This window comes from Parasteatoda tepidariorum, chromosome 3, assembly GCF_043381705.1.
Source record: "Parasteatoda tepidariorum isolate YZ-2023 chromosome 3, CAS_Ptep_4.0, whole genome shotgun sequence".
Classification (NCBI taxonomy): Eukaryota; Metazoa; Arthropoda; class Arachnida; order Araneae; family Theridiidae; genus Parasteatoda; species Parasteatoda tepidariorum.
The window spans coordinates 57,324,538-57,352,520 of record NC_092206.1 but is presented as its reverse complement, the minus strand read 5'-3'; the positions used below and the strand labels follow the sequence as shown (position 1 = coordinate 57,352,520).

The following is a 27,983-nucleotide window of genomic DNA, read 5'->3' as shown; positions in this document are numbered from 1 at the left end:
GAAACATATAAATGAAAGGGTCTAGAACAATTTTTCAAAGGTATCAATACATTTCTATTGTCAGAAAATTTGTAAGTTTTCTTATATAACAAATACTGATAAGTTATTTATTTTTAAATCCACGATCATTTATAGATATTTATTTGTAATATTTCTTTATCATCCTCTATCATTCTCAATATTATTCTCTACCATTATTATGATTTGATATTTTATTTTTATCCCAGATTAACAGTTTAAACCGAAAGCTGAATTATAAAGTATACCTGTAATATCACCTTATCAGGTAAAGTTTTGTAAAAAAATATTAATGAAAAACATTTGTAACTTAACCATTTTGAAACTATTACTAAACAGAAAATCTGTTATATTTACTTTTATGATAAGCTTTGTATAAAATTATTTCCATCCAAAACTGATATTAGGACTTAATTTTACATAATATTTACTAAACAATCTGGCAAAAAACATGAACTAATTTTAAAGCAGCCAAAAGTTAATAAAAAACAGTATATTAAGTTGCAATATTAACTGAATAAAATGATTATTAAAATGTAAGCTGGAATTTTATTCTATTAGACATTAATAACAAAAAGTTAAGTGAGTAGATTTAAATTTTTAAGCAACAATCTGTTTATCCTTAAGAAATAAAAATAATAGCAAAAGAATTTAAAACTTGAAGGAAAAAAATTTTACATTGCAACAAAACAAGTTATAAATAGTTACCAAATATTTAACTTTTTTGTAAGCAGCAAAACAAGTATTCTTATTTAGTACTCAGGAATAGAAATTTAAAGTACTTCAGAAAAAACAGTATTTTCATCAAAAACTCAATAAATCCCAGGTTTTGTATGAAAAACCTAGGTGGGCTGTGATTTTTCAGACACTGTTTTACAGATAAGTTTAGTTTTTAACAGCATCGTGAATTTTAAAAAATGTTACAGCTTTCTATAAATTTACAGTTACCTATCACACATTGAAATATTATACAAATTAATTTAATTCTTCAAGAATTTTAGAAATAGTTTTTGATATAGACTCTGCTTAAAAAAGAATTCTGATACTTCTTTTCTTAGGACTTTACTTCATTTCTATAAGCAGAGGCATTTCCAGTAGAACTCAATTTCTTTAATTCTGACGTCTTTCAAGGTCAGTTCTACTTAGGTACCCTAGCTCCCCCCCCCCCCAAAAAAAAGCACTATCTCTTCCATGTGACCCCTTTGTCCACACTGTATTCTTTTCTTTTAGATTGATTTACTCTAATCATAGAGTATTATTCTAGGCAAAAGGCAGAATATATTAATGAAAGAACAAATATATTAATGAAAAGTCATGCTTCCTTCCCCTTGCCGGTTGCCCCCTCACACACTTTTCTCCCTAAAACTCCCTCCCTTTGATGCATGGTCTAATTCTAGGTGATAAAAGAACGACTTTTTGTTGTAAAAAATTAAACTGAAAAATTGTTCCAATAGCTGAAAATAGTGAGGCTGAAAAATTAAGGACTTTAAACCTTGTACCAAAAGTAAGTACTTTAAAGAGCCCTTATTTTCCAAAATTAAGCAGTTTTTAAATCCCATGGAATCCCTGTTATTAGTCATGGTAAAGTAATAATGAAAAGTTGTCCACCACTTGGGAACAAATTTTTTGTTGTATTTATACAAATACTTGATCTTGCCTTATTCGGGTGTGGGGTTTTTAAATCAGAAACTAGTTTTTCTCCTAACGCAACTTTCTTTTAATGACATTTTCAGTCCATTTTCTGTTGAAAAGTAAAAGCTTATAAACGTTATATAAAACAGAGGGTCACATAAATGTTGTAACAAACTTCTATGGGAAGTAGGACACACAATCAGGACTAAAACTACATAGAAAAACGTGGCAGTATACGTCTTCGCATGCAGCTGGAAGAGCTTTACTATTATGACATGTTCAGAGGCACATGAAGAAACAGTTCATAATAGTGAACGGACCCTAGCCAGTAGCATTCTAAAAAAAATAATAAAAAACTTACTTCATATTAGAAGTCAGAAGACAAGTTAAAGCTAATCCAAGAAGTTTCTTCCTCTGGATAGGATTTGCAAGAGGCATTCTTTCAAGCCATAATATTAGAAAATCATCTAGGATGCTCCCCACCTTCAGTTGCATTGAACACAAAAATGAAAGAAATGATTACAGACTATTTTTTAAAAATTAACAATCACAAATCATACTTCACTGTGTAATGTAAAAGGATTGATCAATTAGTTGAAGGGGGAAAAAAGCATTTTAATGGTGATAAATACACAGTAAGGCCTTTTATGGGTTCTTGAGAATAATTATTGTCACAAAACAAAAATTGCCAATTTCACAAGATTAATAGATTTTTAAATATTTTTCTCTTTAAAAAAGTAAGAAAGTTGAAATTTTGAGTAAATATTTTTTAATGAAAATAATTTGTTAACAATTAATTTTTAGAGCATCTTAAAACTATATGTAAAACTTCAAATAACTGATAACTGCCAAAACAAAACAAAAAAACTTTTATTTCAAAGGAAGGAATCATGAAGTACTATAGAAGCATTAATTATTCATTAGGTAGTAGTAAAGGAATCATTAAGTATCATATATTTATCTTATTTCCTCACGATAAAATCTTCAATTTAACGAATTAAAGTTAACAAAATAATTTCATAATCAATAAAATAACTTTGATAACATAATTGATTGGAATGCAAAAATATTTTGAATTGCTATTTTTCTTTTTAATTTAATAAAAAAAGCTTTTAAAGCTAGATTATGAAATGTAAGGGTGAAAGAAAAAAAAAAAAATTTTGCTTACATCTTTTCGGCATTCATCTGCTTTTGCTTGTAAAATTCTACTAAAACAGTTTGGGTTGTGTAATATAACTCTGGACAAAATACTCAATTGAATAGTTGAACTCAAAGGCAGTTCCTAAATTATAAAAAGAAAAACTAAGCAAGGAAATCAGCAAGTAAACAAAATTAGACATATAACAACAAGAAATGTATACCTCAAATTATTTTAGATATAAAAAAGAAAAATATGTTATAGAAACAGATTTTGATATGTCGTCTGAAGAAATTTCCTCATTTCATTACCAAAATTAATTTCAAATGCTTTATTTTCAATAAAGATTTTTCAATTCCAAAGAAAGGATTTCATCACAAATAAATTGAATAGTTCTGGCATTTCATTTATCAGAATTTCATCACAAAAGTTAGCTTCATAATTTTCTATTTTTTTTACAAAAAATTTTACAATAATTTTCAAAATCTTTTTATTTAAATAAAATCTATAAAATTTCTAACAAATAAGAATAGAAAAATTTACTGAGTTTTAGTTTTTAAACAGTTATTTTTACAGGTGTAAGCCCTGTGGCAGAATTTTTTTTTTGAGCTATCTGTGACAAAATTCTCTATTACTAATATCTTTCTGCACAATACTTTTAATAATAACCAACATATATGTTACAAATTTAAAATAACAAAAGCGCTGCGTTTACAAAAAACTACATAATTTTCTTAATAAAACATATAATAATTTCTTATTACAATATTATGGATAAAATTCTCGCATTTTGTGGGAGAGGGACACAAAAATTATTTCCTTCTTCACATTTTGCAAATAATCATCAGAATGAAAAAAAAAAAATAAAAATTATGAAATCCGTAGTAGTAATTGTCGGGGAAAAAAGACAAAATCAAGCAAATTGGGATCCTCAAATGCGTGTTTTGTTTCAAGATTAAGGAAGGTTGTTACAATAAATAATATCACATAAAAAATATTGGATTTAAAAACTATGTAGAAATCAATAGCAATAACTGCCAAAAATTTGATAGAAATATTGCCTTAAAAAGTAAATACTGAAATGCACTTTTCGAATTTTCCATATTGTTTCAAATATATCAGGATACTTAAAATCCATGTGAAAATCAATATCAATAACTGCCGTACATTCGAAACATGACATTGATTTACAATACTATCGTCGTAAATTAAGCTCATCAAAAAGTGATTATGTAAATGCCTGATTCAAATGTAACGTGCAAATTTTTGTAGAAAAGAAAAGTAATTTTCTTTTACTTTTCAAAAGAAAATCCTGCAGCAAGAACTCTGTAATGTTCTGCGACAATGTATCCGAGTCGCTGCTATTCAGCCAAGAGTGGTATAAGATTATAAATTTTATTATATACATATAAGGACATATATGCAAGTAAGATCATAAGATCACATAAACCATTTGACTGTGAAAAGGAGTCACACGCAAAAAAAAAGTTTAAAGTGGTTATATTCAGCAATATTTCATTTAAACAGCAAACCTTACTTATATAAACAGCTAAGATTACATTCTGATTGATAAATTTAAAAAACAAATAGACCAAACACAGACTAATAAGAGTTTAAACACAGTAATAGGGTACTATAAATTTCTTTAAATTTTTAAATTTCCTAACTAAGAAACATTTTTAAATTTCCTAACTTTTCCGGAGCACAATCATCTCTGATAAGGTCACATAAACCATTTGACCCATGAAAAGGAGTCACAGGCATAAAAAAATTTAAAGTGGTTATATTCAGTAAAAAATACAGCTATTTTATATACAGCTTAAATTACATTCTGATTGAGCAATTTAAAAAATATAGGCCAAACACAGACTAATAAGAGTTTAAACGCAGTTATAGGGTACTATAAATTTCTTTACATTTTTAAATTCACTTACTAAAAAAAGATATACATTTTAAAATTGTTATTTTGAAAGTTATTTTCAGATATTTCTTCAAAAATTTAAATTTTAATGCAGAAACAAAGTAATAAATAAATTGTAATTAGAAATATATAAATTTAAAAAGTTATAAAAAGTTTAATAAATTTAAGTTTAAAAAAATCAAAAACATAACTATTAAGGAGAAATGGTGAATCTAAATTCAGTTTACAATAAAAAAAAGTAGTAGGTAATAAATATAGAAGCAAAACTGAATATTGCAACGTAAAAGTTGTTAATAATTTTAATAATAATTTTTAAAAAGTTTAAATTTTAAAAAGTTATTTGAATTTAAACACATTAATCCTTAAGCCTTTAGTGTTTAAACTGTTTATTGTAACAATAATTTAACTGCTGATGCTAACTACTGATGCATACAACAAACATGTTACTAAAGTAACATAATAAGTTCTTCAAATACTACAAAGTCTTACATATTTATCTAAGGCTAAAGTCAACACATAAGGCAATAATGGTTCAAATAGCACTGGACCATCCTCCGGGAATAAAATGAACACAGTTTCAACAACCTAAAATTAAATAACGACTTACAATTTTAGCAGATTTCAGATAATAAAATAAAAATTTGTATAAATAAAAACATAGAGAAACTAACCTTTAGTAACATATCAACACCCTCAGACTTCATGTCTTTAATAGTGCCGTGGAATGTTTCAACTAGTGCTTGGCCATAATTCTACAAAGATATTAAGCACATAAATATTCAATTCAAAAACTAATTTTCAGATAATAATAAATTTTAAGATCACAATAAAAGTTCAATAAAATACAGAATAATGTTGGGGTAAACAGCAAGCGGCCTGCAGATTGTTCTGAACACAATAAAAAGAAAATTTTTTGATAAAAAAATGTCGCAAAATTTGAGTCATCACTTTCTGGTGCGCTCAATTTCTAGAGATTCTATAGTAAATCTAAGTTGTTTATGTATAACTTTTTCAGCGTTTATTGCTACGAAAATCTGCTTTTTTCTTTTTTGTTTTTTTTAAATAAATATTTTTAATACGCATGTTTTTTTATTTTTAAACCATGCAGAATTTCATAGCAATAACAGTTGAAAAAGTGGGGTTTTTTTTTGTTAGAATTTATATTTCTTTTCCCAAATTTATATGTATGTATGTATGTATGTATATATACATATGTGTGTGTATAGACACTCCTGCAAAATGGATGCCTCTCAATATGGACATATTTTTAATTCCCTGTGAATCTTCCATAAACAAAGTATTACGTACATTAACAGCAAAGCGGACACTCCTGTAACTGGACATTCATTTTTACCCTAAAACGTTATTTTCTATCTCTTTAAACTGGACACTATTTTTTCTAAATTTGAAAAATCCATAACTAAAAATATTGTTAAGCTATTTCACTAGTTAACAATTAATCTTTCTCCTATCACCTTGCCTTATTTTTGAAAAGAAAGGAGAGAAAATGATACTGCTCAGTTGGAGAGCGATATCTTTTGATCTTTCCATCTGGACAACACAGGTTATGAGATCCCACAAGCTGAAATGACATCTTAAATGCTCTCAACGCTTCTTCCCCATTGAAAATTTCTTTCATTTTCTTATAAATTTGAAGACTGTAATTAACACGGCTGGGGTTAAAAAAGATAATAGAAATATAGTAGTTGAGATAAATAAAACATTTATTCAGACACTTGATAGATGATTAATTGTGAATATATCAACTCCATAGGTCCTCATACTTTACAGGTAAGCATTGATTTCTTTTGTTTTCTGTAAATCACAGAAGGTTTACTTTTAAAGAGGTTTTAACAACATTTCCTATCAAGTGATAGGAAGGAGTTAGGGGGTGTAAACCTAATAATTGAAACCGACTGAGGATTAAAAGCTCTTAATTGGTATCATAGGACTAACTTGAATATCTGTTTTAATAGGAAAATTATATTCATTTATCTGTAGCTACATCTAGAATTATGTATTAATATCTAACTATTTCATAGATTCTATTTGTGTAGAAAAAAATATTTTTTAAAGTTTAAATAAATATCCTTGTAGATAGTCATTGTAGATTATCTACAAGGATATTGAATATATATATAAATATTCTAAAAACAATTAATATATATATAATGCGTGTTTTGTTTCAANTATATATATATATATATAAAATTTTTTTAATAAATCAATTATTGACAAAAAGGGAATTTTTAAAAAAAAAATAGTATCAGGTTTTTCATAGTTAGTTTACCAATAAACATATTTAGTGCTTAAAACACTAATGTTTACCATATTTGCCCCCCATATAACTAAATATACAAGCGGCCCTTCTTTAGTCAACCTGTTATGCAAGTGGCTCCTTAGTCAAAAAGGTTGTGCACCCCAGATCAAAATTAATTGTTAAAATAACAATGAATAAACTAAAGGAAACATTTGTTAGCTAGCAGCATGAAACAAGAGTTTTAGATTTTTGGGGGGGAAAAAGAAAGAAAAACATATAACAACAATTGATAAAATTAATTTACTTGGAAATATCAATATGAATGTCTTTTCTGAAAATAATGCCTCTTATTTAAGCATTAATGATACATTTTTTAAATTAATATTAAATAAAATAGTGTACTAAATTAATTATTAAAGGAAAAGGAAACAAATTTTCATCTACAAATAAAGGATAAAATATACCTAATTACAAACGATATGATTTTTATAAATTCCGTACTAAGAATATAAATTTTTTAATGCAAAAACATTATAGAAAGGTGAAAAAAAAACTTTTAATGTAAACTATGTATATATATATATATCTTNTATTGTAAACTATATATATATATATATATATAATTAATATACTGGTATGGTGGCATACCATATAATATGCAGCCATACCAATAAAAATATATTCTTTTTTTGAATTAATACTGAAACAAGAATGTGATTTTTTGTATTAAAATATAGTAAAGGAATTAAAAAACTTTCAATGAAAATCCATCTTAATATAAATATAATCAAAACAGAGTTAATTTTTCATATGGCTTCTAATTTGTATGTGCTGCTTAATTATCATTGTATTTATTAAAAAAAATTATAATATTAAACTTACCTTGAGAAAATCTTTAGGGTTCAACAAAAGATAGGCTTCTGCAATACGTATACACGGAGGAAGAGAATCACCTTTATACTCTGAAAAATACAATATTGCCATTAATAAAAAATCATCTCCATGTTTTATTACAACCAATTTGCAACTAAGGAAAAACGACACCATTATTTGAGATAACAATTTCATAACCATTGCAAACAATAAGAACTGTCATAATAGCAGGATATCCACCACAAAAGGTACGGCTTTAGTACAGATACTTCAAAATCATGTGTCATTCAAAATGAATGAAAGTTATTAAAACAAAATGTTAAATATATATAAAATGAGTTCTAAACAGCTTTAAAATATAGTCCAAATGAAACTTGCACCATTTTTGTACCATTTGTTTTCCTTTAAGCGTTAAATAAACATTGTATACAATGTAAATATAAACTATACAATAGAGCATACAATACATTGTAGCTATACAACAGTATTGTATGTACTATACAATTACAGTGTTAAGTACATACAATGTAATTATAATGATACCTAATTAAAAAAAAAAAGCTTATCACACAAAAAGTTACCATGATATAAATTTTTATGTTCTATAACTATATCTCAAACAAATAAAAAATTTACTTTAGATATTAATACCTTTTTTTGCAATGCTAAACTCAGAAGAAATACATATGATACACATTTGGTTCAGATTAAGAATTTAAGTATAATTAAAGAATTCAGAAGAAGAAAGATACACATTGCATTTTTAAAAGGTTCATATTTCTCAGGAAAAGATCTAATATTAGTTTCATTTAATAATAAACATTAATTTATTTAACCAACTAATAAAATGTCAAAGATCTTAGTATAGTTCGTTCACCAGGAGTTGGCCCTTCACTCCACCTTTATCATGTAGTATCCGGCAATACCATTTCGTTATTTTTGGGAGAAGGATACGAACAAGGTTGCTATTTGGTTGTTATATAATTATTTATTTTGCAATCCTTATGTGCATTTTTTTAACATTAAATATTTCATAAATTTAATAATATTTCTCTCTTTTGAGTGAATAGTTTGTCCTTTTCGAGATATTTTGCTGCAATATATTTAATTAGCTAGAGTAACAAAAGGTATAATAGCAGATGATAAAGCGGAGTAAGTGACTGAAAAAGAATTTACTGTTTGCGTTTGACGCATACTAAAGGGTTGTTTCAATTTCAAGCAGGAAAACATTTCTCCTTTTAGACCTGCGTTGAAATAAACTCTTCGTCCCAGTAGGCGGAGAAAAGTGCCAACTCCTGGCGAATGAACTATAGATTCTTTTACAGTAGAAGAAAGTTGCAAGTGCATTTTTGCAGTAGAAGAAAGTTGCAAGTGCAAGGACAAACAAACGACAAGTAATTCAGGAAACCTGTGTTTTAGTAGCAAATTTAAGTGAATGTTGATAAATGAACAATTTATATGAGTGCTACAAATGTACAAAATTTCTCAAACGGATGCTTGAGGAATCTAAATTTTCTAGACTTGATCTTTGTTTCCTATTGCTAATACATAAACTCTAAAAAAATGCCCTTAATTATTAAACTGCTTCTTTGAGCCTTTCTCCACTCATTAGTTAAATGTATGTGACATCAAAAATCAATAACAATCTCAAAAGCATTAATTTTAAACAATATTAAAAATATTCTATTAGCATCAAAATGACATACCTAGCAAGGGGAATAGATGAGAAGCAAGTTTTAAGAGTTCATCAGGACAAACAGACGTGTTATCAAGAATTGCCCACCATAAGTCTAATCCATCTTCCAATAAATAAACATGAGGGGGTTGGTGTACATCTGTACTTAAGGCAATCATAGGAACTAATAAAGGCTGCAACGACTCGCTTAAAGTCCCTAAACCCTGAAACAAAATTTTACAATAATAAATAAACTGATACATCAAAAATAAAAGCATTTATTTATATAGCATAAGTTTTAAGAGTTTATAACTTTTGTGTATAATTTAAAAACTCAATAATTAACATTAAAGTTCATAAGCATAATCAGTAAAGTGCTTTAAACATTGAGGAAATTTTAATAGTTTTTTTTAAACAAAAGCTTTAAAAAGAACTCTTCACTAAGTTGTATAGAATACATTCTTAATACTCTATATATTGTAAAAACACATAACCTGTACCACTTTTCTTTATCCTGAAAAAAAATTCAGTTGGTTTAATAATTTTATTTATTTATTTATTTTATTTGAATTATTTTTACTTAATTCAAGAACAACCAACACCAGAGTTTTAAAATAAGTTGGATAACATCTAGAAAAACTATTGTAATAAATACTTTATGTTTATGACAGGGCATTTTTTTTGAGGAAAACAATTTTAAGCCGAATAGTTCAAACTCTGACAGATTTGATTTTGTTTTGTTTTTCTACTGAGAAAAATTACCTTAAACTTAAATAAAAAATAATTTTTTAATTTCTTTTTGATTTCAAAGAACAGTATTAAAGAGAAGAAAAAAAGTACATCGCAGTTTGAAAAATAATATGCTTCAAGAAATGGGAGTTTAAATGTTGTAAACTTTTATTGGCATTAATCATCTTATTTTAAATAAAAAAAATTGTATAACGAGGAAAAGAAAAAATATTCAGATGCTAACTTGCTGCTATTAGCCTGTTATGATTAACCTGTTAAGGCAAATAAATATTTTTCTTCAAATAAAATTGCTCTTTAACAAAATTGGATAATTTATATTACAATAAATTTATAAAATCATAATTAAAAAATAAAAATTCATCAAAGTGTAAATATTTTTTTTGATAAATCCAATAAATAATGTTCCCAATATTTTAGTATTTTTTTAAAACTATTTAACTGAAACTTCCTTCGTGAAGCAACACATTTTAACTGGTGTTAGATGCTATTAATTATATTTTAATGAACAGACTGGCTTAAGTTATAATTAAATACTGCTTTAACAACCTTATTTTCCCACAATTTGATTTTGGATTCATTTTTGCAATATTAAATTCCATAGCACCATATTTTTTATTCAATGCTGATGTCTTGATTATTAAAAAAGAATTATAGCAAAATATAATGAAAATAAACAGTTTTCATAATGATAACTATTATTTTTAGATTAGACTATTATTTAAGAACTATATATAAGAAGAAAGTATAAAAGATAAACAATTACCTGGACTAAATGAACAAAACAAGATATAATAGCACAGCGAAGCATATTATGATCACCACAAGTGTCCCATAACTGAGGTAGATAATGCAACAAAGCTTCAGCATGCGGTCTAATTTCACTACCCATTCGCTCTACCACAAATGATATCACATGAAGTATCGACATCTAGAAGAATAAGGTAAAATACATTATTCGTTTAATGTTTCAAATTATATCACTTAAAAAAAGCTTCAAATAAATATTTGAAACATTCAAATAAAACCATTATACTATATAATAACCAATAGTCCAATAAAATTAACATTTTTAAAGCAACATGTTAAAGCACCAATATTGTAAAGATTTAATATTTAATTTGTTATCATGATTGGAATTTCAGAATAAACATTATTTATTTATCATTTTAAGTTTTTAATGACACCAATATAGTTTCTCTCTCTCCTTATTGTTAAAATTTTTTATAAGTGTCAATTGCAATAACTTTCGATGTCATTAAAACGAAACATTTCCGAAAATAAAGTAATGTTAAAAATAAAAAAATTTGGTAGCAGTAGGCAGGTAGTAAACTTGCTAGTACTGTCATACATGCATTAAAAAAATTATTCAATAACAAAATTAAACTTAAATAAGAATATGCTCAGTTTTTTCTAACAGTTTTCTTCAGTATTTTTAGTATATACTCCACAGAGAATGAGGTATTATAAATGTGCTAAATAATTATTAATAGTTTTATTTTATACATTCTTTTTCAATTTATTTTTTAAATTGTGTTGCCTTAAATATTAAATAAGAGTTAATTAATATGGGCAGTGCTGGAATCAGATATAACTTTACTTTAAAAAATTTTAAATACAAGTTTTGGTAAAGTAAAACTCCCAATTCAATGCCTGTGAAAAATCTGAAACTTATGCTGTGGTTCTGAACTTTTTATTTGAAATTTCTATTACTTGATAAGAACAATTCTTGCTAGATATTATTTTATCATAGCTTTGCTTTTAATTTTAATAATCTGCAGAAAATATAAATAATATAAATAAAACTAGCCCATTTACACATTTAAGCTTAGATTTTTAAAAAAATTTTATTTTTTAAAAGCATTTAAAAACAAAATGATAAGTCAAAGACTAAATTTCTTATTATGTTACTCTAATCTATTGCTTCGCAAATAACACATTTATTGCCTAAATACTTTCAGTTAATAAAAAATGCCTTCCTTTATCATGATAGCAGTAAAAGCAAAGAACTTTTTAGTAGTTCATACCAGCAAAAACAACAAATTAAACGAATATCTATGATTTTAAAAATTTCAAATTCTCATACAAATTTAAGAACAAAAAATATTTTGAACATTATTCTTTAAAAAAAAATTACCTTTAAATCACACTCTTTAACTTCTTTAAGAAGCAGAAAAAGGGCAGTGGTGAAACCCTCTAGGAACTAAAAGAAAAAGAAAATTACTTAAGTACAATATGAACAGTTTATTTAACCAATTGAAAATTATTTGTTGCAAAATTTTTAATTGTGCTTGGGATCTCAAAACTCAGCTAGCTTGATCAAATCAATAACCTAAGAGCATTTGTGCATAGAATACTACTGAACTCTAATAAATAAATAAACAGAAAATGAAACTCTAATTATCCAATTTCTAACAATCCAGGTATCCTATAATTAAAATAAATAAATAAGAGATAATTAATATAATAAATAATGAGAGAAATTTAAAATAAATAATGAGAGATTACAGAATTTTAAGGCAAGGAATGTATTAAATCAAGAAATGTTATCAGCAAAATAAAAATGAAGCAGATAAATTTGCAAGAATTTAACTTGCATTGTTTTTCTAGGTATTCAATAAATACATAAAAAAATAATTTTTAGTGCCAGTAAATATAATCAAGTTAATTGGGAGTTCAAATGCACAGAGTAACTTTTATGAAAAATTAGGAAAATATAAATCAATAAATGGCTGGAAATGATTAAAAGTAATATATAAAGATTCTTCTGTCAGTAATAATTGTAATATTTTGAAAGCGATTTGTTTTCCATAATTTTTTCTATTGGAATAAATTTCTTTTAGTTTATAAAAATTAGAAAAATGTTTTGATTTAGCTAGAACCGTTTAAACCTGGTAAGCTGTTGTAATCTACTGAAAAACCTAGTAGAGTTTGCTAAGCAGTCAGAACAAACAACAGCTTTCTTTTTCTCACACTCTCCAATACACCATTTAATTTTCTTATTCTTTATTATTTTAATTCACTAACATGAGAAGTTGTTCACGTGAAAAAATAAAGAAATGACAAAATAGAGAAACAATTCCAGACTAGCATAGCATCAGTGAGTTTTTAAAACTGGATATAGGTCAAAAGTGTGTGCATATAAAAAAGGAGAAAGCTGAAAATGTGTGTTTACAAAAAGGGACAAAGCTCGTAATGCTTGTTACGAAAATGGGCTCAGCAAAAAATGTACCTTACCAGTTTTTAACAAAAGTTTGATAACTAAATGGCGAATTGCTTGCTTACATTTTCTTACCTATTTAAATACAAAGCATAATCATTATGTGCTGAGCCATGGAGGCTCAGAGGATAAAGAGCTCACCTCCCAATGAAGTGCTTAGATTCAAATCCCACACCGACTGAAATATTCTCAGTGTTAGACGGATCATGGGTTAGAGTTTCCTTTTTGTCAGGCTAACCCTGAGAGATTTTTGTGGTTTGCCTCTCCATGTAACACAAATTTGAGGTAGTTCCTTCAAAAGCTTTCCACAAAGGCAAATTTCACTCATTACTTGATCCAGAAATTCTCTTGTCTTCTGGATTAAATTCAAAATTACAAGGCTAGAGTTGAACATTGGTAGACATAAACTCAAAATTTGGGTCCACTGTTCAATGAAATTTATAAAATAAAATCATTACGGAGCAAAGTAGGCATCTTAGAGTTGGAGTGGCTAAGCATATTACAGGTGGAGCTTTTCAGGTGAAACAAGTTTATATCTTTAATTTGCCTGGGCGTAATTTTTTTACTCAAAACAAAATTTTAAAATGGAATATATTTTTAAACAAAAAAAATCCCAATTTGTAAAGAATAATTATGTTCAGTAGTTTAATTACCTTATAATATCTTTTATACTATAAATAAAAAGGTGGTAAGACTCAGCAAAAACATAAAACTTTAAAAGACTCAATTTTTTTTGGTCTGTACTGTATATCGAGCTAATACAACTAATCCTTATATAAAATGAATGCTTTTATTATCAATACAAGATAAAATGGCATAAATATTTTTGAAAAGTTACATTTCAACATTATAAGACATACAAAATCACTAACAAATTTTATAATAATTTAATAAGAATGTTTAAAAATTAAAGAAGCAGAGTAAATTAGATTATAAAGAAGCACAGAAAGTATTTATATATTTCAAAAATAACAATTAAAACCAAAAAATAAGCAAAGTTGTTTCACTTACTGGTAGGAACTGTTCTGAATTGAACTCAAAATCATCAACAGGTAAACAAAGTTAAGCAAAATGTACTGTGAATAAAAATAATTTTGATGCATGGGAAAAGTGAAGCCCATGCTTAATGATGGTTGATTTAATTTGATTCATAAATTTATTTGAAAATTTAAAATATAAATTAAGAAATTTAAAACAAATAAACTCTAATTATAGACCAGTTGAAATCAAGAGGTTAGCAAAGAGATAGTTGAAGCAAATTAGGTTATGTTATTATAACTAAGGAAATCAAAGAAGAAAAAAAAATTTAATCCTTATTGTACTCAAAATTCAAAATAATTTTTTTTTCTTCATAATCCCAACCATGAATCATAAACTTTATTATAATTTTTTGGGAAACAAATGAGTTAAAAAAAGGATTAAATTCTGATCATTTTCTGAGTCGGGGTTCTCATATCAAGCAAAACAGTTAAAATGATTTTAACTTAATGTGCAATAAAATTTTGGGTAAATTTTCTCTAAAGAAGAGCTGCATAAAAAAATTGACAGACTGCAAGTCTTCTATTTATTATTTCTGGGATGGAAATGAATAGAATGCTGCTTTATTTATATATTCTTAACTTTATAATCAAAAGGAATAAAACTTTTATAAAATCTACATAACCTCCAAATCTCTTTAAGAGTTGTAGTTTGAACAAGTAAAAGCATAAAAACTTCTGTTTTGTGCACTAAAAATATTAACATTTTTTTAAAAATTTTACATATTATATTTGGAATACTTTTTTTTAAAGCAGTAATACAAATAGAGAGAAATAAATCTTAATAGGGAGAAATGGAGTAGCAAAATAAATGTTTTTTTTTTTCACTTGTTCAAGTGAGTATAATTGCAAACCCATTACATTTTACTGAGATTAAGCATTTGTTTGAGTAGTAGACCAATTCTAAGTGAAAGGATATCAACTTTGAGAGTATTAGATGCAGCAAGTCGGACAATGAGATTTTCTTCACTGTTTAACATTTTCAAAATGACTTCATACAGCAAAGGTCTCATGTCAGGAGACATTTTAACACCAACCCACTGTCCAATAAGCCAGATTACCCTACGCCTGATGATGTGATACCTGTTAAAAAAGTACATGATGTAATATTCTATTTATTATTTTTGTTAAATAAATCTTTCCCTCAAATATATTAAACTACATTACAATTTACAATGTCTTCTAATTTTGAGTTCTTTCATTGATGGTCTAGAATAAAATTTTAGCATGTACAAAGAAGTTTGATAAATGATAATAATTCAATTTAGAATGGAATTTAATTTAGAAAGGAATAATTTAGAATGGAACTTCGATAAGCCAAATAAATTTGGGCAGTTTGAAGTTCAGATTACTAAATGATTAAATTAATTGAAATCTCAATCATTCATGATAAAATCATAACTACAAGCTATATTGTTTTTCAATAAGGTTAAATTACAATGCTATCATTAAAATCTAAAAAAAAATTTGTACTTGTTCTCTTACTGCAACAGAACAACAGATGTTTTCAATAACATTCAAAGACTATCTATTTGAAAATTATTGTTACATAAACTAAAACATTAAAAGATTACTTTTCACTGTTAAAATTATCCATTAAATTGCCAAAAAATTTCCAAATGGCATATTTGCATCGCTTTAACATCTATTTATCACAATTTATATTCGAATAATTTATGTCTACTTTAAACGATAGCTTTTCTATAATTTATAGCAATACAAATCGTTATTATTTTTCCAAACCAAATCGTGCAGCTCTTTTTAAACTCAGTTTTGGAACAACATTTAAAAGGGGCGTTTTTGGAGGATTATGGATAATTAAGTTATAAAAAAAAAAAAAACACTCTCCTCAGTAGCAGTTTGAAGCTTGCCCAGTTTTAAATTGATGATGATCAGTTTGTCTGAGAAAGAAAGGTGACCATATTTCCCAGTTTGCAGTTTGTGACTAACCCCTATATTTTTGGGGCAGAAATCTAAATCCGTTGAAAAAATGGCATATTTATTTGGAGAAAGTAAGGTTTTTTGGGCTGATTCCAATATTTAAAATATTGTCTGAGCTTATTAATTAGCATTCTTGAAGTCATCCTTTTGAGCTATTACGATTGAGTCCCTGAACGTGAAAATCCAATCATTAGATCAAAAGTCATTTGGTCCATTTTTTTTTCTTTGCCAACTATACATAGATAAATTATTTCTTTAAACCAATACACTACAATATTTAAAATTATAAATTAAATAATTTGCTAGCTAATAATTTTAAGAATCTTAACTATATTAGACAATAATTATATACCTTTACAAGTGCCAAAAAAACACACACATAATGCAAAAATTATTTTAAAAAAATAAATTTAATCAATGATGAAATGGCAATCTTAAATTTAAGTCAATTATTTTAAATGAACAAAATGATGTAAATATAAGTAGCCATGTACAAACCCAGGTTCCTTGTTTTGTAATTCAGCAATAAGAACATTAGTAAACCAAGCATCAAAATCAATTTCATCATATAAATCAAAAGCGGCTAGCCCAACAGCATTATAAACTGTAAAACAACAAACTGGAGTGAATTCTCTTACATAATAATATTTATAAGAATAAAAATATTGGAACCTTGAAAAAATATATTGCCAAAAACTTATTTTCCAAAACTTGCATTAATAACAATTTTTAAATTAACAACTGCATGCATTTTAAATTAATAATAAGATATGTCTTTAAACATAACTACTGACTTTCTTCAGAAATTATATATATAAATTTCAATTTTGCAGCATTTTTTGACAACTTAATATGTTTCAATGAAAGATTAAGTGCAATACAAGAAAAAATGAAGCATTTCAGAATCAATTCCTATTAACAAAAGTAAATGGGTAATAGAGGCTGGAATAAATAAGATTCTACTGAAATTGCCAAATTTATTTCACAGTTAATATTTTTTTATTTAATTATAAGCAATATATACTTAATTATATTAGCAATATATACTTAATTATAAGCATCTATATACTTAACTATGTAATAAGAAAAAAAAAATTTTGTTCTTACTTTGAATTAAGTTAATAGATTAAAAAATATTTGTAGAATAACTTTACAGCATTATATAACAAACATAACTTTATAAGATATAACATTTATTTTCCAGATTAAACTATTCACAAAATGAACTTTGAACAAGAAACAGTTAAATAATAAAGAAATAAAGAAACAGTTTTTAAAGTTTTTAAAAATGTAAGATCAAAAAAAAAATTTAGATAATTTCAGTTAAAATACGTATACATAAAAATTCTAGAAGTGTTTTGAACAATAACATTTAAAAAAAAATCATTTGTCAGTCAAAATACATAAACATAAAAATTCTAGAAATGTTTTGAACTATATATAAAACAAAATAATTTCTAAAAGCAATTATTTCCAAAATAAATAATTTCCAAAGCAATTTATAAAACAAAATTACATTGGATATAGAGAAATAATGAAATTAACCAATCAGTTCTTTACCTAAAGAAATATACAATCCTAATAATCTAAATGTTAATATTAAAAATTTAAAAAAAATTAAATAAGTAATACAAAAAGAGAAGATTTAAGAATTATCTTGAAAATAAATATGAAATATATTATACCTGCATCTTTCTTTAATATTCCAAACAGATCTGTAGTTTTAGTTGTTTGACTGTTTTGCAAAACTTCAACAACCAGTGGAGTGAGCAAATTTCGGAATTCATGAAAGAGTGTCAAAAAGAAAACTTCTGTACATGGCTGAAATTAACATAAATATTTATATTTCTTTAGCAGAGTCAAAATACAAAAAATTTCTAACTATAAATTTTTACAGTTTATGAATTATAAAGAAAATTAATGAAATAAATAAATAATTGAAAGAAATAATAAATGAGCAAGTTCTATGCATTAGTTATTGCCTAAAAATTAAGAAGAAAAGTTAAATTATTCATTCCTAAGTTGTTTTTAAGTTAAATTGTAGCAATTAAAATACATAAAATTATATAAAGAAACCACTACAGTTGAACTTTTGTTTGAGGGTCCACTCTACTTAATGCTAGACTCTATTTTAGTCTACATGTTGAAAAGTAGAAAAGTCTCAACATTCGGACTACAGAATGTCTGTTTAAGGAGGAAATTTTTTTATGGATAAATTCTTTCTTTATCACAATGAGACAATTTTCTGGGAGTTGAAAGTTAGTTAATAGGATTACAAGTTAATAAATAGACCATGATTCTTAAACTGTGGCAAAATTATTTTAATAAATGATTTAACCCTTTCGCGACTAGTTTTTTTTTTATAACAGAACAATTTTGGTAGCATAAACTAAGAGTAGGGCAGCATTATGTACGATAGTGCCATCTATGTTCTGTGAATGAAAATACCTTCAAAAATATTGGCTGGACTGGTGGGAAAGTCTTCCATTAGACAGAGAAGCATTTCTGTCCCATAAGATTTTTTTGAAAGTTGCTTGGGGCGTGTGTGTCCTACTTAGGCGCGAAATGGTTAAGAGATGTAGATAGGATTTATTAAGACTTTATAAACAAATAGGATGAAGAAGAAAGAGGTGTTAAAAATTAAATAACATAAGGGTCACCATAGCTTTCTTATAAAGATGCAACTACTACTCTTGATATTTTAACAAGATATACTCTCTCATCTACTAGTGGAAGAAGGCTCCTTTAATTTGCTTAAAAAACTGGAAGAAAAAGTTATTAAAACGTGCCACAATTGAATCAACAAGTTTCACTTTTGTAAAAGATTCAGTTCTTGCTCTTTTTAACTTCTTTTTTAATATTCTACTTAATTCTCGTATCACTGTATTTCTATTATAAAAAATAAGATAAAGAAAATATCCTTAAACATGCTAATTTATTATGAAATAATTTTACTGTATTAAAATACAAAAGTTTGAAAGGAGAAGCTTTGCATAAGCTATTTTTCTACAAAATCTGTTTATGGATGCACTCTACTTAAAAAAGATCTTTTCGTGTTCCATTTAACATAGTTAAATAGAGAGCCAACTGTATTTAAAAATCTACATTTTCACAAGTACTATATCCCTTTTTTTCTACTGCTCAATTTACTTATATTCAATTCTTTTAAAATAATATTTAAACAAAATTTAATATTTCAAATCAAAATTTTGGTTTTTAAGAATTGAAAGAAATGTGGAAAAGAAACTTACACGCAAACTAAATTTCCAGGATTCACCCCCTTCTTCAGATGCTGTAAATTAAAAGAACAAAAAATATATATTTTTGCTAACAGAATAAAAGGAACAAGAATTAAAAATATTTTGACTTATAAGAAAATAATAAAAAGTTCGTGATTGACATAAATCAAACTATTTGTATAATAATAAAAGACATATTTTCTTATTGGCACGTTTAAGAAGAGGAAAATAATAAGGCGTGTACTTAAATAAAATATATAGGATTGTTTTTCCTGTATTTTTCATTAAATAATTACACTCTTTTAATAAAAAAAAAATTCAATAAATAAACTAAACAAGTATATGAGCATATATTACAGAGAAATCAAGATTTATCTAAGAAAGGAGATTTTATAAATAAAAATAATACTGACTGACTCTGACTGTTATTATTTTGAGAAGTAACATTTCCATGAAAACAATAGACAAAAAGGTAAAACTGTGATAACAAAACATATTATGAAGTAGGCTAGCAAAATCTTTCATTAAAAAGTTTAAGATTTTATACTAATAAAAATGTTCATGACAGTGGGTATGTTCTTCTTAAACCTGAAAAGAAAAACTTGATATGATGATGCATTTAACTATTCTAAAAGCTCAGTAGCAGATTTTGGAGCTAAACAAATCTTATAATATTAGTATTTCTTAGATAAATAATTTTTTTTATCATTTACTTTATGTATAAACATTTAATATTCAATATTATTGAACTAAAACTTTTGTTTGTTTTAAAATTACTGTGAACTAATTTGGTGGAATTAACAACTTACATTTTGATTTCATTACATTTTATTATTAGATAAAGAAATGAAAAGTTTAACAGTAGTTTCAATTTATGTTTTATTTTTAAATTGAAAAAAAAATTTAAATGTTTGAAAAAAATTCAATCATAAAAAGCTTAGACTCATACATTCCTTAAAATACAAACTTTAAAAATTTTAATAAAAGAAAAAATTTCTTTCACCTAAATCAAAATAAAAACCTTTTGTTTGATTGCAAAAGGTCATTTAAATTCCTTTTATTGATTCTAAAGGATATTCACTTATTTTCAAAAATGAAAGTAAAATTTTTAATCATAGTAAATTTCACTAATTTTAAAAGGCAAATTACCCATTCTAATAAATATTTATTCAATACAGAATAACTTTTACAAGCGTTTGGTGCACCAAAAGCTTAACAAGCAGAAAAATATTTTATCAATCCAAATTATACAAAATTTGTATTTTTTTTAGTATGCTCTTCAGCTTAAAATTATATAAATTCAAAATTGACAAATTTCACACAAAATATAGAGCTAGTGGCATTTCTCAAAGAATTTAAGAAAAAGTAAGGTTATATTTGAGAAACTTACCAAATTCTTCTGGACTATTTTCCCAGCTTGAAATGTCCTCATTTGTTAACAAAAAATATCTTGACAACAATTGATCACATATTTCTTTGAGAACAGGAAGAGTGAAAAAGGAAACTTTAATGCTATGGGCTTCAATAGTCAGAGGGTTTTTCTCTATAAAAATATTTTGTAGGAAAAAAAACTTAGCTAACTTTAAAACAGAATGAAAAAATTTAGCAAATAATTTAGAATCAGCTACTCAACTTAAGTATTAAAATGAAATAATTAATAATTTATATGTATTTAAATTTTTTGCTAAGTAATAATCAGAAACAATAGTTAAATTATTATTTATATCAATATTACCACCAAAGTATGTAAGGTGCTAACTTTTGCCAGAGTAGATGAGATATAATGATAATAAATATTTTAGACATACACCAAGCAACTCCCAGCAACTGAATGCTGACATTCATTAATTTTGCTTTTACAGTGAAATGCGCATAAAAACTCATATAAGTAGCAACTGATTTTAACAGGAAATTAAGTCAATTAGTACAAGAATAAAACTGACAACTTAAAAAAAAAAACTAAACAAACTTTTAAAACTTTTGTACATCTTCAATATTTATTGCTCAACAAATTTATTACTTTATAACTTATAGTAATGCAGAATATCTTCATCCTTTCAGCAAAGCATAATTTGAAAACTGCACCAGGAAACTTGTATTATTTTTATTTAAAAATTTTTAATGAGTAACATTCAAATTACAATATAGAACTTTCAGTTTTTCACAAAAAAATTTAACACTTAAAGAACTTATGAGATTATTCAATCATGATGTTAAAGTGCATTTTTTACCCAATTATATCAAGACACATTAGAATGAATTTATTAAGTTTTGATATTAATTTCATCAACTAATAAAACTACAGTATTATATCCAACACAAAACTAAGTGAGCAACTGCTAAAAGTAGAATATGATAATACAACTATCAACAACAGAATATGAGATACAACCATAACAACTAAGATAATACAACTATTACAACTAAGGAAAGCTTCAATGGGATTAAATAGTGAATATTGTTAAATCAACACTGGAATGTGGTCAAACTAATAATTGAGTAACACAGACCCATCAAGTAGAATACAATCAATACAGTGGTAATAAAGCAAGACTTTTATGCATTTGAGTTATGTGCAAAATTGACTTTCTAATAACAAAATATTCCAAATACATTTTATTATATTATAACAGAAAAAATACTGATTATGCTAAATACAGTGAATAGTAAATACAGATATGATTAGACAAGACTGTTCAAATGATTAAAACTAACTTGTTAATAATAAAATACACCGTTTTCTTTTTAAATTTTTATTTTAACTTATAAGAGAAAGAAAATGTTAATTTACCTTCAATTACTTTTGCTGGCTTGTATTCTTGGCAAATTAATATGCTTTTAACAACATTCATGAACTGAACAATGAGTCTTTCATACAATTTATCTGCAAATACATTTTAAAAGTTAAAAAGTTTTTTTTTTGCGAAAAAAAATAAATATAAAAAAATTGTAAATAGATATTTATTATTTACACAAACATTTTCTCAGTTAGTACTTTGAACATTTCTTAAGATAGAATTGAGTTCAGTATTAACTAACTGGCACACAAAATTTGAAATCAACCATACATTGGCAAATGTAAACTGATTAAATTGCTAAGTGCAAACTGTTAAGTTTACACTTTTTTAGTTTAAACGTTAAGTTAAACTGATCAAACTGTGCTAGAATCAAATATCAGGGGAGAAAAAGAAAAATTGTCCACAAAGTTGCAAGATTTGTGTTTAACAGATGAAGGAATACCATTTGGCACGCATGTGAAGAAGTCTTCTTAAAAAAAAAAAAATCTTTCTCTATGAATACTTTGAAATATTTTTTATGTCATTTTATTTATTACAATGCTATTTTTCAAACTTAAAAGCTTTTTGACAATCAAATCATAAAAAATACTTACAACCTTAAAATTTTATAACAAGATTTCAAGAAGATATATATTTAAGAATATATTCCTATATATATATATTCAAGAAGAAATTACATTCATATAATTCTCTGGAGATAGAAAAGGGAGAAGTAGAATAATTTCCTTTTGGAAGGGAACGCATAGAAAAAAACACTAGAAAGTTAACACTAGTTCATAATCTAATATAAATTTACCTGTAAAATGTCACTGTTAAGTCACAAATTAATTAGATTCTCACACTATACCAAGACTTTAAACTATATAATTAATTAAAAAAAAACTTATATATATCATCATAAACCATATTGCAATACCATTTATACAACTCAATTTTAGAAAAAGCATATTACTTTATTTAATAATTAGTGACCTATTTTACAGAATAAATTTCAGTTTAATTAGTGGTACAAATTACAAAAACTGAAATTAACTTTAAAATCAACTTCTAACTTTAAATTAAATAGTTAAATTTAATTTTAACTACAAAAAAATTTACAATGCAAGAACTCTCAATAAAAGGGTTAAAAGAACAATTTCTTAACCCTTTAACTTTCAGTTATAACTATCAGTGAACTATCTTATGGGAATCTATTCAAAATATTTTAGAAAATAAATATAGGTGTGGATTGAAGAAAAACTTTTAACTGTTTATGTCTTAAATAATTAGTTAGTTAATATTATTAATAATACCTTTCTTAATTATAGTAATAGTAACAAAATGCTATAGTAACAAATGCAATTTCTTAGATATAGTAACAAAATGTTAAATAACATGTTCTTATACTATGTATAAGAATATGTTATTTAACATTTGTCTTATACATCAAAATATATAAGAACAGTTATTTAACAAAATGGTAAATAACTGTTCTTATACATTTCGAAAAAATAGTTTAAACAACTATTATTAACTATTTAACTAGAGAAATAACAGTTTGCTAAAATGTAGAATTTCTAATAAAAATAATAAACAATTAAGACATTTTTTTAAAATTGCTTTTCTTAAATTTAGAATTTCGCACTAAAAATAATGCAGGTACATAAGGCTTGGAAACTTATACAAAATGTAATACAAAGCAGTGATCAACAAATAATTAATAAAATTTATATTATAAATTAAATAATTAATGGATCAATAACTTTACAGCTAAAAAAGAAAACAGTGTAACTAAAAATTAATTGATGAGCACAGTAATAAGAAATAAAAAAAAATTTCAGAATAATTTAACTTTAGACTGGACATAAAAATCTAATCTTAAAGCCTATTGATAACAAGGGTCCAAAAATAACCGAAGATTTTAAAAAATTCATTAAAGAACGAAAGGAGATAAAAAAAATTACAGTTTGCTGTGTTCTGTTCAAGAAATCAGTTGTTAAAGTTAATTCTCATTTGTCAAGTTAATTCTCATTACGTTTTGAAATTAGTTGTGAAATTCATCAATAAATGAAGCTACAGAGTCACAAAAAATGCACAAAAATATTTTCTGCTGAACCAAAGACCATTCCAACTTTTTTTTTTTTTTGCGTAACCATCAGTTAATTTTGTTCTCAGATTGTGCCACAATGTAACAAATAGTGGTTACTTTGAAAACATTGCTTAATAGTTATTATCTATTGGAAGCACTATCTTTCACATAATAACTAACTTCGAAACTTAATGAAAATATAGCCTGGTTTCCCGAATAAAACTGTTGCACACTATACATTTTCATCTCTTTTCAATTTTATTTTCCTCAATATAATTTTCAAATTGCTTGTCATTTTTGGAACACTTGGTATTCGTATTCTAAAAACAAAACTTTTTTTATTGAAAATGTAAAAATTTCAGAAAATATTAATGCTATATATCAATAAAACCTTTAAAAGACATTCAAAAATAAAAGGCGAGAAATAATTTTATCTGAACATTTTCTGACATTTCTTTAATCATTCTAAAATTTAGTAATAAAATAATACAATAAATTTTGTAGCAAACAAATCATCTCAAACTAGATACAATTTATAGCATCATTCAAAACATAATTATGTATAAAAAATATATATAACCATCACGCATTCCTGGAATTTAAATTTGAAATGCCTATTTTAATTTACAAAATTGAATAGCAGCAGAAACTTTACATGTGATCTATAGAACTTGGTGAGTACAAAACAGTTTAAATTTTATAATCTCTAATTTAACAAGAACAATTTAACTTAATGCAATTCCAAGTATAAATGAGAGCAAAGAAAGTTAACACTCAAATCACTCATTGATAAAAAATAAATAAAATATTTTTGAAACTTAAGAAATATGTAAATGTTAATAAAAAAATATTTCAAAGTTAAAAAAAAGCAACAAAACTTTAAAAAAAAAAAATTACAATTGTATAAAAATGCAACTACACTATTTTACAACTACTTAAGCTTAAATGGGCAAGGGCATGACATATTATTAAGTATAGAAAACTATATCCTACCAAATAAATTTTTTTTTGTCACAGTGATAATTAAAATGCAAATTATAAAATTAATAGTAACATGTGTGGTGTGGCTAAATAAAAAAAGGGAAAAAAGGGGGGTGACTAGCATTAAGTCAAATTAAGATTAAATAAAATTTAGAATATTATTAAGTAAAGTCGAAAAAGATGAAAGTGGGGTACATTACGATTGTATGATGCAAAGGATCAGGTACGTGCAACCGAGGAACATGCTGAAAAAAAGGAAGGAAGAGAAAACAACTTACATAATAAAGTAACTCACCAAACCCATAGTAAAGGATGCTATACGATTATTTATTACAAATTTAACATATTTGAACTGCAATAAAACTTGGCAAACATGCCAACAAAAAGTCTCGGCTCACGCCGAAAACCAAACAACACTTCTGGTGAAATAGCAACAACTAACTGTTTCTTCGTTATGAAGATAGGCGAGAAAAACCTCGCCAAAAAATTAAAATTTTACGAATATCGCATTGGTTGGACGGAGAAGGATCAGAGGGGCAAATCACAGAGCTGCAAATATTGGCCAACTGGCGAAATTAATTGTTAAGCTCCGTGCCAAACATGAAGCAGGGTTGTCAAAAGTGGTGACACACCTGGAAAAGAATTTTGTGGAATGTTCTGGAACATTCTTGGCGCCATCATAAGATCAAAAGAAGCGCTTTGCATTTGATGCAAGCCGAAACAAAGGAAAACGGACATGGGGTCATTCCTTCTCAATCCAACAAAGGGGTTTGCTGACTGGACATACATCTTGCTGTCAGCGAAGCAACAAAAGGAGGAATCTTCTTTTAAAGGAAGAACATAAATGCAGAGAAAGATTACTTTTCCAAGGTTACAAAAATATACTTGAGGCTTAAAATTTAAAGATTACATTAAAATATTGCAAGTAATTATTGAATACTGACAAATAAATAACATTAATTACAAGTGTAAAAAGAAGAAATTAAAAACCATACAATTAAATAAAATTTGAATATTACCATTAAGCTGTCACATAATTACATTATTAACAAATGAACAATTAACCAATGATTATTAAATTAGATGAATAATGATGATTAGATAAATTAGATGATTAGATAATGAAATTAGAATTAACAAATGATTTTAATTAATATGCAGTATACCATACTACAACACGATATAATAAATATTAAGTATGAAAAACTATACACTTTCAAGAAAAAAAAACTATTTATTTATTTTGTTACAGTGGTAATTAAAATGCCCATTGTACAGTAATAAGTAACATTAAACTCTGTTAGATTTTCAGTTCAAGTTAATTTCTCAAACTTAATTTTCATAGCTTAATCCAAAAAGAAAGAAAAAATTAAATTTGTGATTATTTTTTTTACTTCAGTTGAAAAAGATTTTATTTACCTTGTAAACTTCTATTAAAACAAAATGTGATGCAACATTCTAGAGTAGGTTGGATGAACTGCACAAAAGAAAATGGCTGAAGATCTACAACATCTCTAAGCTAAGAAAAAAAAGTATTAGTAAAGAAAACAGAAAATATAAATCCAAAATAACAACCAAGCAAAAACTAAATGTTAACATTCTGACTTAAAAAGGCTGCACTACATCATAGTTACAGACTTAATAGCAGTACATTTAGATCTTAATAGTAATTTGAAGAGATAAACTATGCTGATCTAGTACAATGATTTTGAATTAAAATATCATAGAACAAAAATATCAGTCAAGAGAATATAAGTACAGTAGGGAACCGATTATCCGGAACGATCGGGACCATCACTATTCCGGATAACTGATTTTTCCGGTTTTCTGAATCGCTACAAAAAGCCGTTTTTTTATTGTTAAACCCAACTAAAAAAAAATTTTTTTTAGGAAATAATCTTGAAAAGAAGAAAAGATGAAGTAATACACTAATGATTATTTCCAAAATGATGGTAAGGTGAACATCTTTCAAAAAAGAAAGAAAAATCCTAAAATCTTATAAGGAAAAAAAAATTTTGTTTAAAAAATGGCGGGAAAATTTATCGAATTTCGTTCCGGTTTTCTGATTTCCGGATAACGGGTTCTGTACTGTATTAATAAGTGACTCCTAAAGTAATTTTTTCTTGGAGTAAAAATAAAATCATAATATTGGGATCAGAGAAATATGCTGTTTTCTGTTTTATTTATTATTAAACATTTATAAGTTATAGCCTTATTTTTTTTAGTTATAAAGTAAGCCTTTTGCAGGCCAATTAACTACAGAACTGCTTATTTAACAATTTTCTTAGTAGTTTTAGGAATTACACTTTAAGCTATGTTATTTATAGTTAGTTTTGAAAATTTATTTATCAATACATTTAAGATAAATATGAAATCCCTTAAATTTATTTCTCTTTTATCGTATTCTTTATTAATCTATTCCAATTATTATTATT

At 25.7% G+C, this 27,983-nt stretch overlaps 1 protein-coding gene across 1 annotated transcript in view; it reads right to left on the bottom strand.

Annotated features, from left to right (window-relative positions):
• Nucleotides 1-27,983, bottom strand: part of LOC107447024 (importin beta11) — a 46,510-nt gene that overhangs the window by 5,562 nt on the left and 12,965 nt on the right. Inside the window, exons 9-23 of the mRNA XM_043051863.2 lie at nt 22,493-22,585; nt 21,092-21,244; nt 19,714-19,754; nt 18,148-18,283; nt 16,961-17,066; nt 15,441-15,604; nt 14,496-14,536; nt 12,402-12,467; nt 11,031-11,195; nt 9,549-9,741; nt 7,852-7,931; nt 5,381-5,461; nt 5,199-5,294; nt 2,819-2,932; nt 2,012-2,133 (exon numbers count right to left, since the gene is read on the bottom strand). Coding sequence (XP_042907797.1) covers nt 2,012-2,133; nt 2,819-2,932; nt 5,199-5,294; nt 5,381-5,461; nt 7,852-7,931; nt 9,549-9,741; nt 11,031-11,195; nt 12,402-12,467; nt 14,496-14,536; nt 15,441-15,604; nt 16,961-17,066; nt 18,148-18,283; nt 19,714-19,754; nt 21,092-21,244; nt 22,493-22,585 — 1,651 coding nt within the window. The remainder of the gene's footprint in view (nt 1-2,011; nt 2,134-2,818; nt 2,933-5,198; nt 5,295-5,380; nt 5,462-7,851; nt 7,932-9,548; nt 9,742-11,030; nt 11,196-12,401; nt 12,468-14,495; nt 14,537-15,440; nt 15,605-16,960; nt 17,067-18,147; nt 18,284-19,713; nt 19,755-21,091; nt 21,245-22,492; nt 22,586-27,983) is intronic.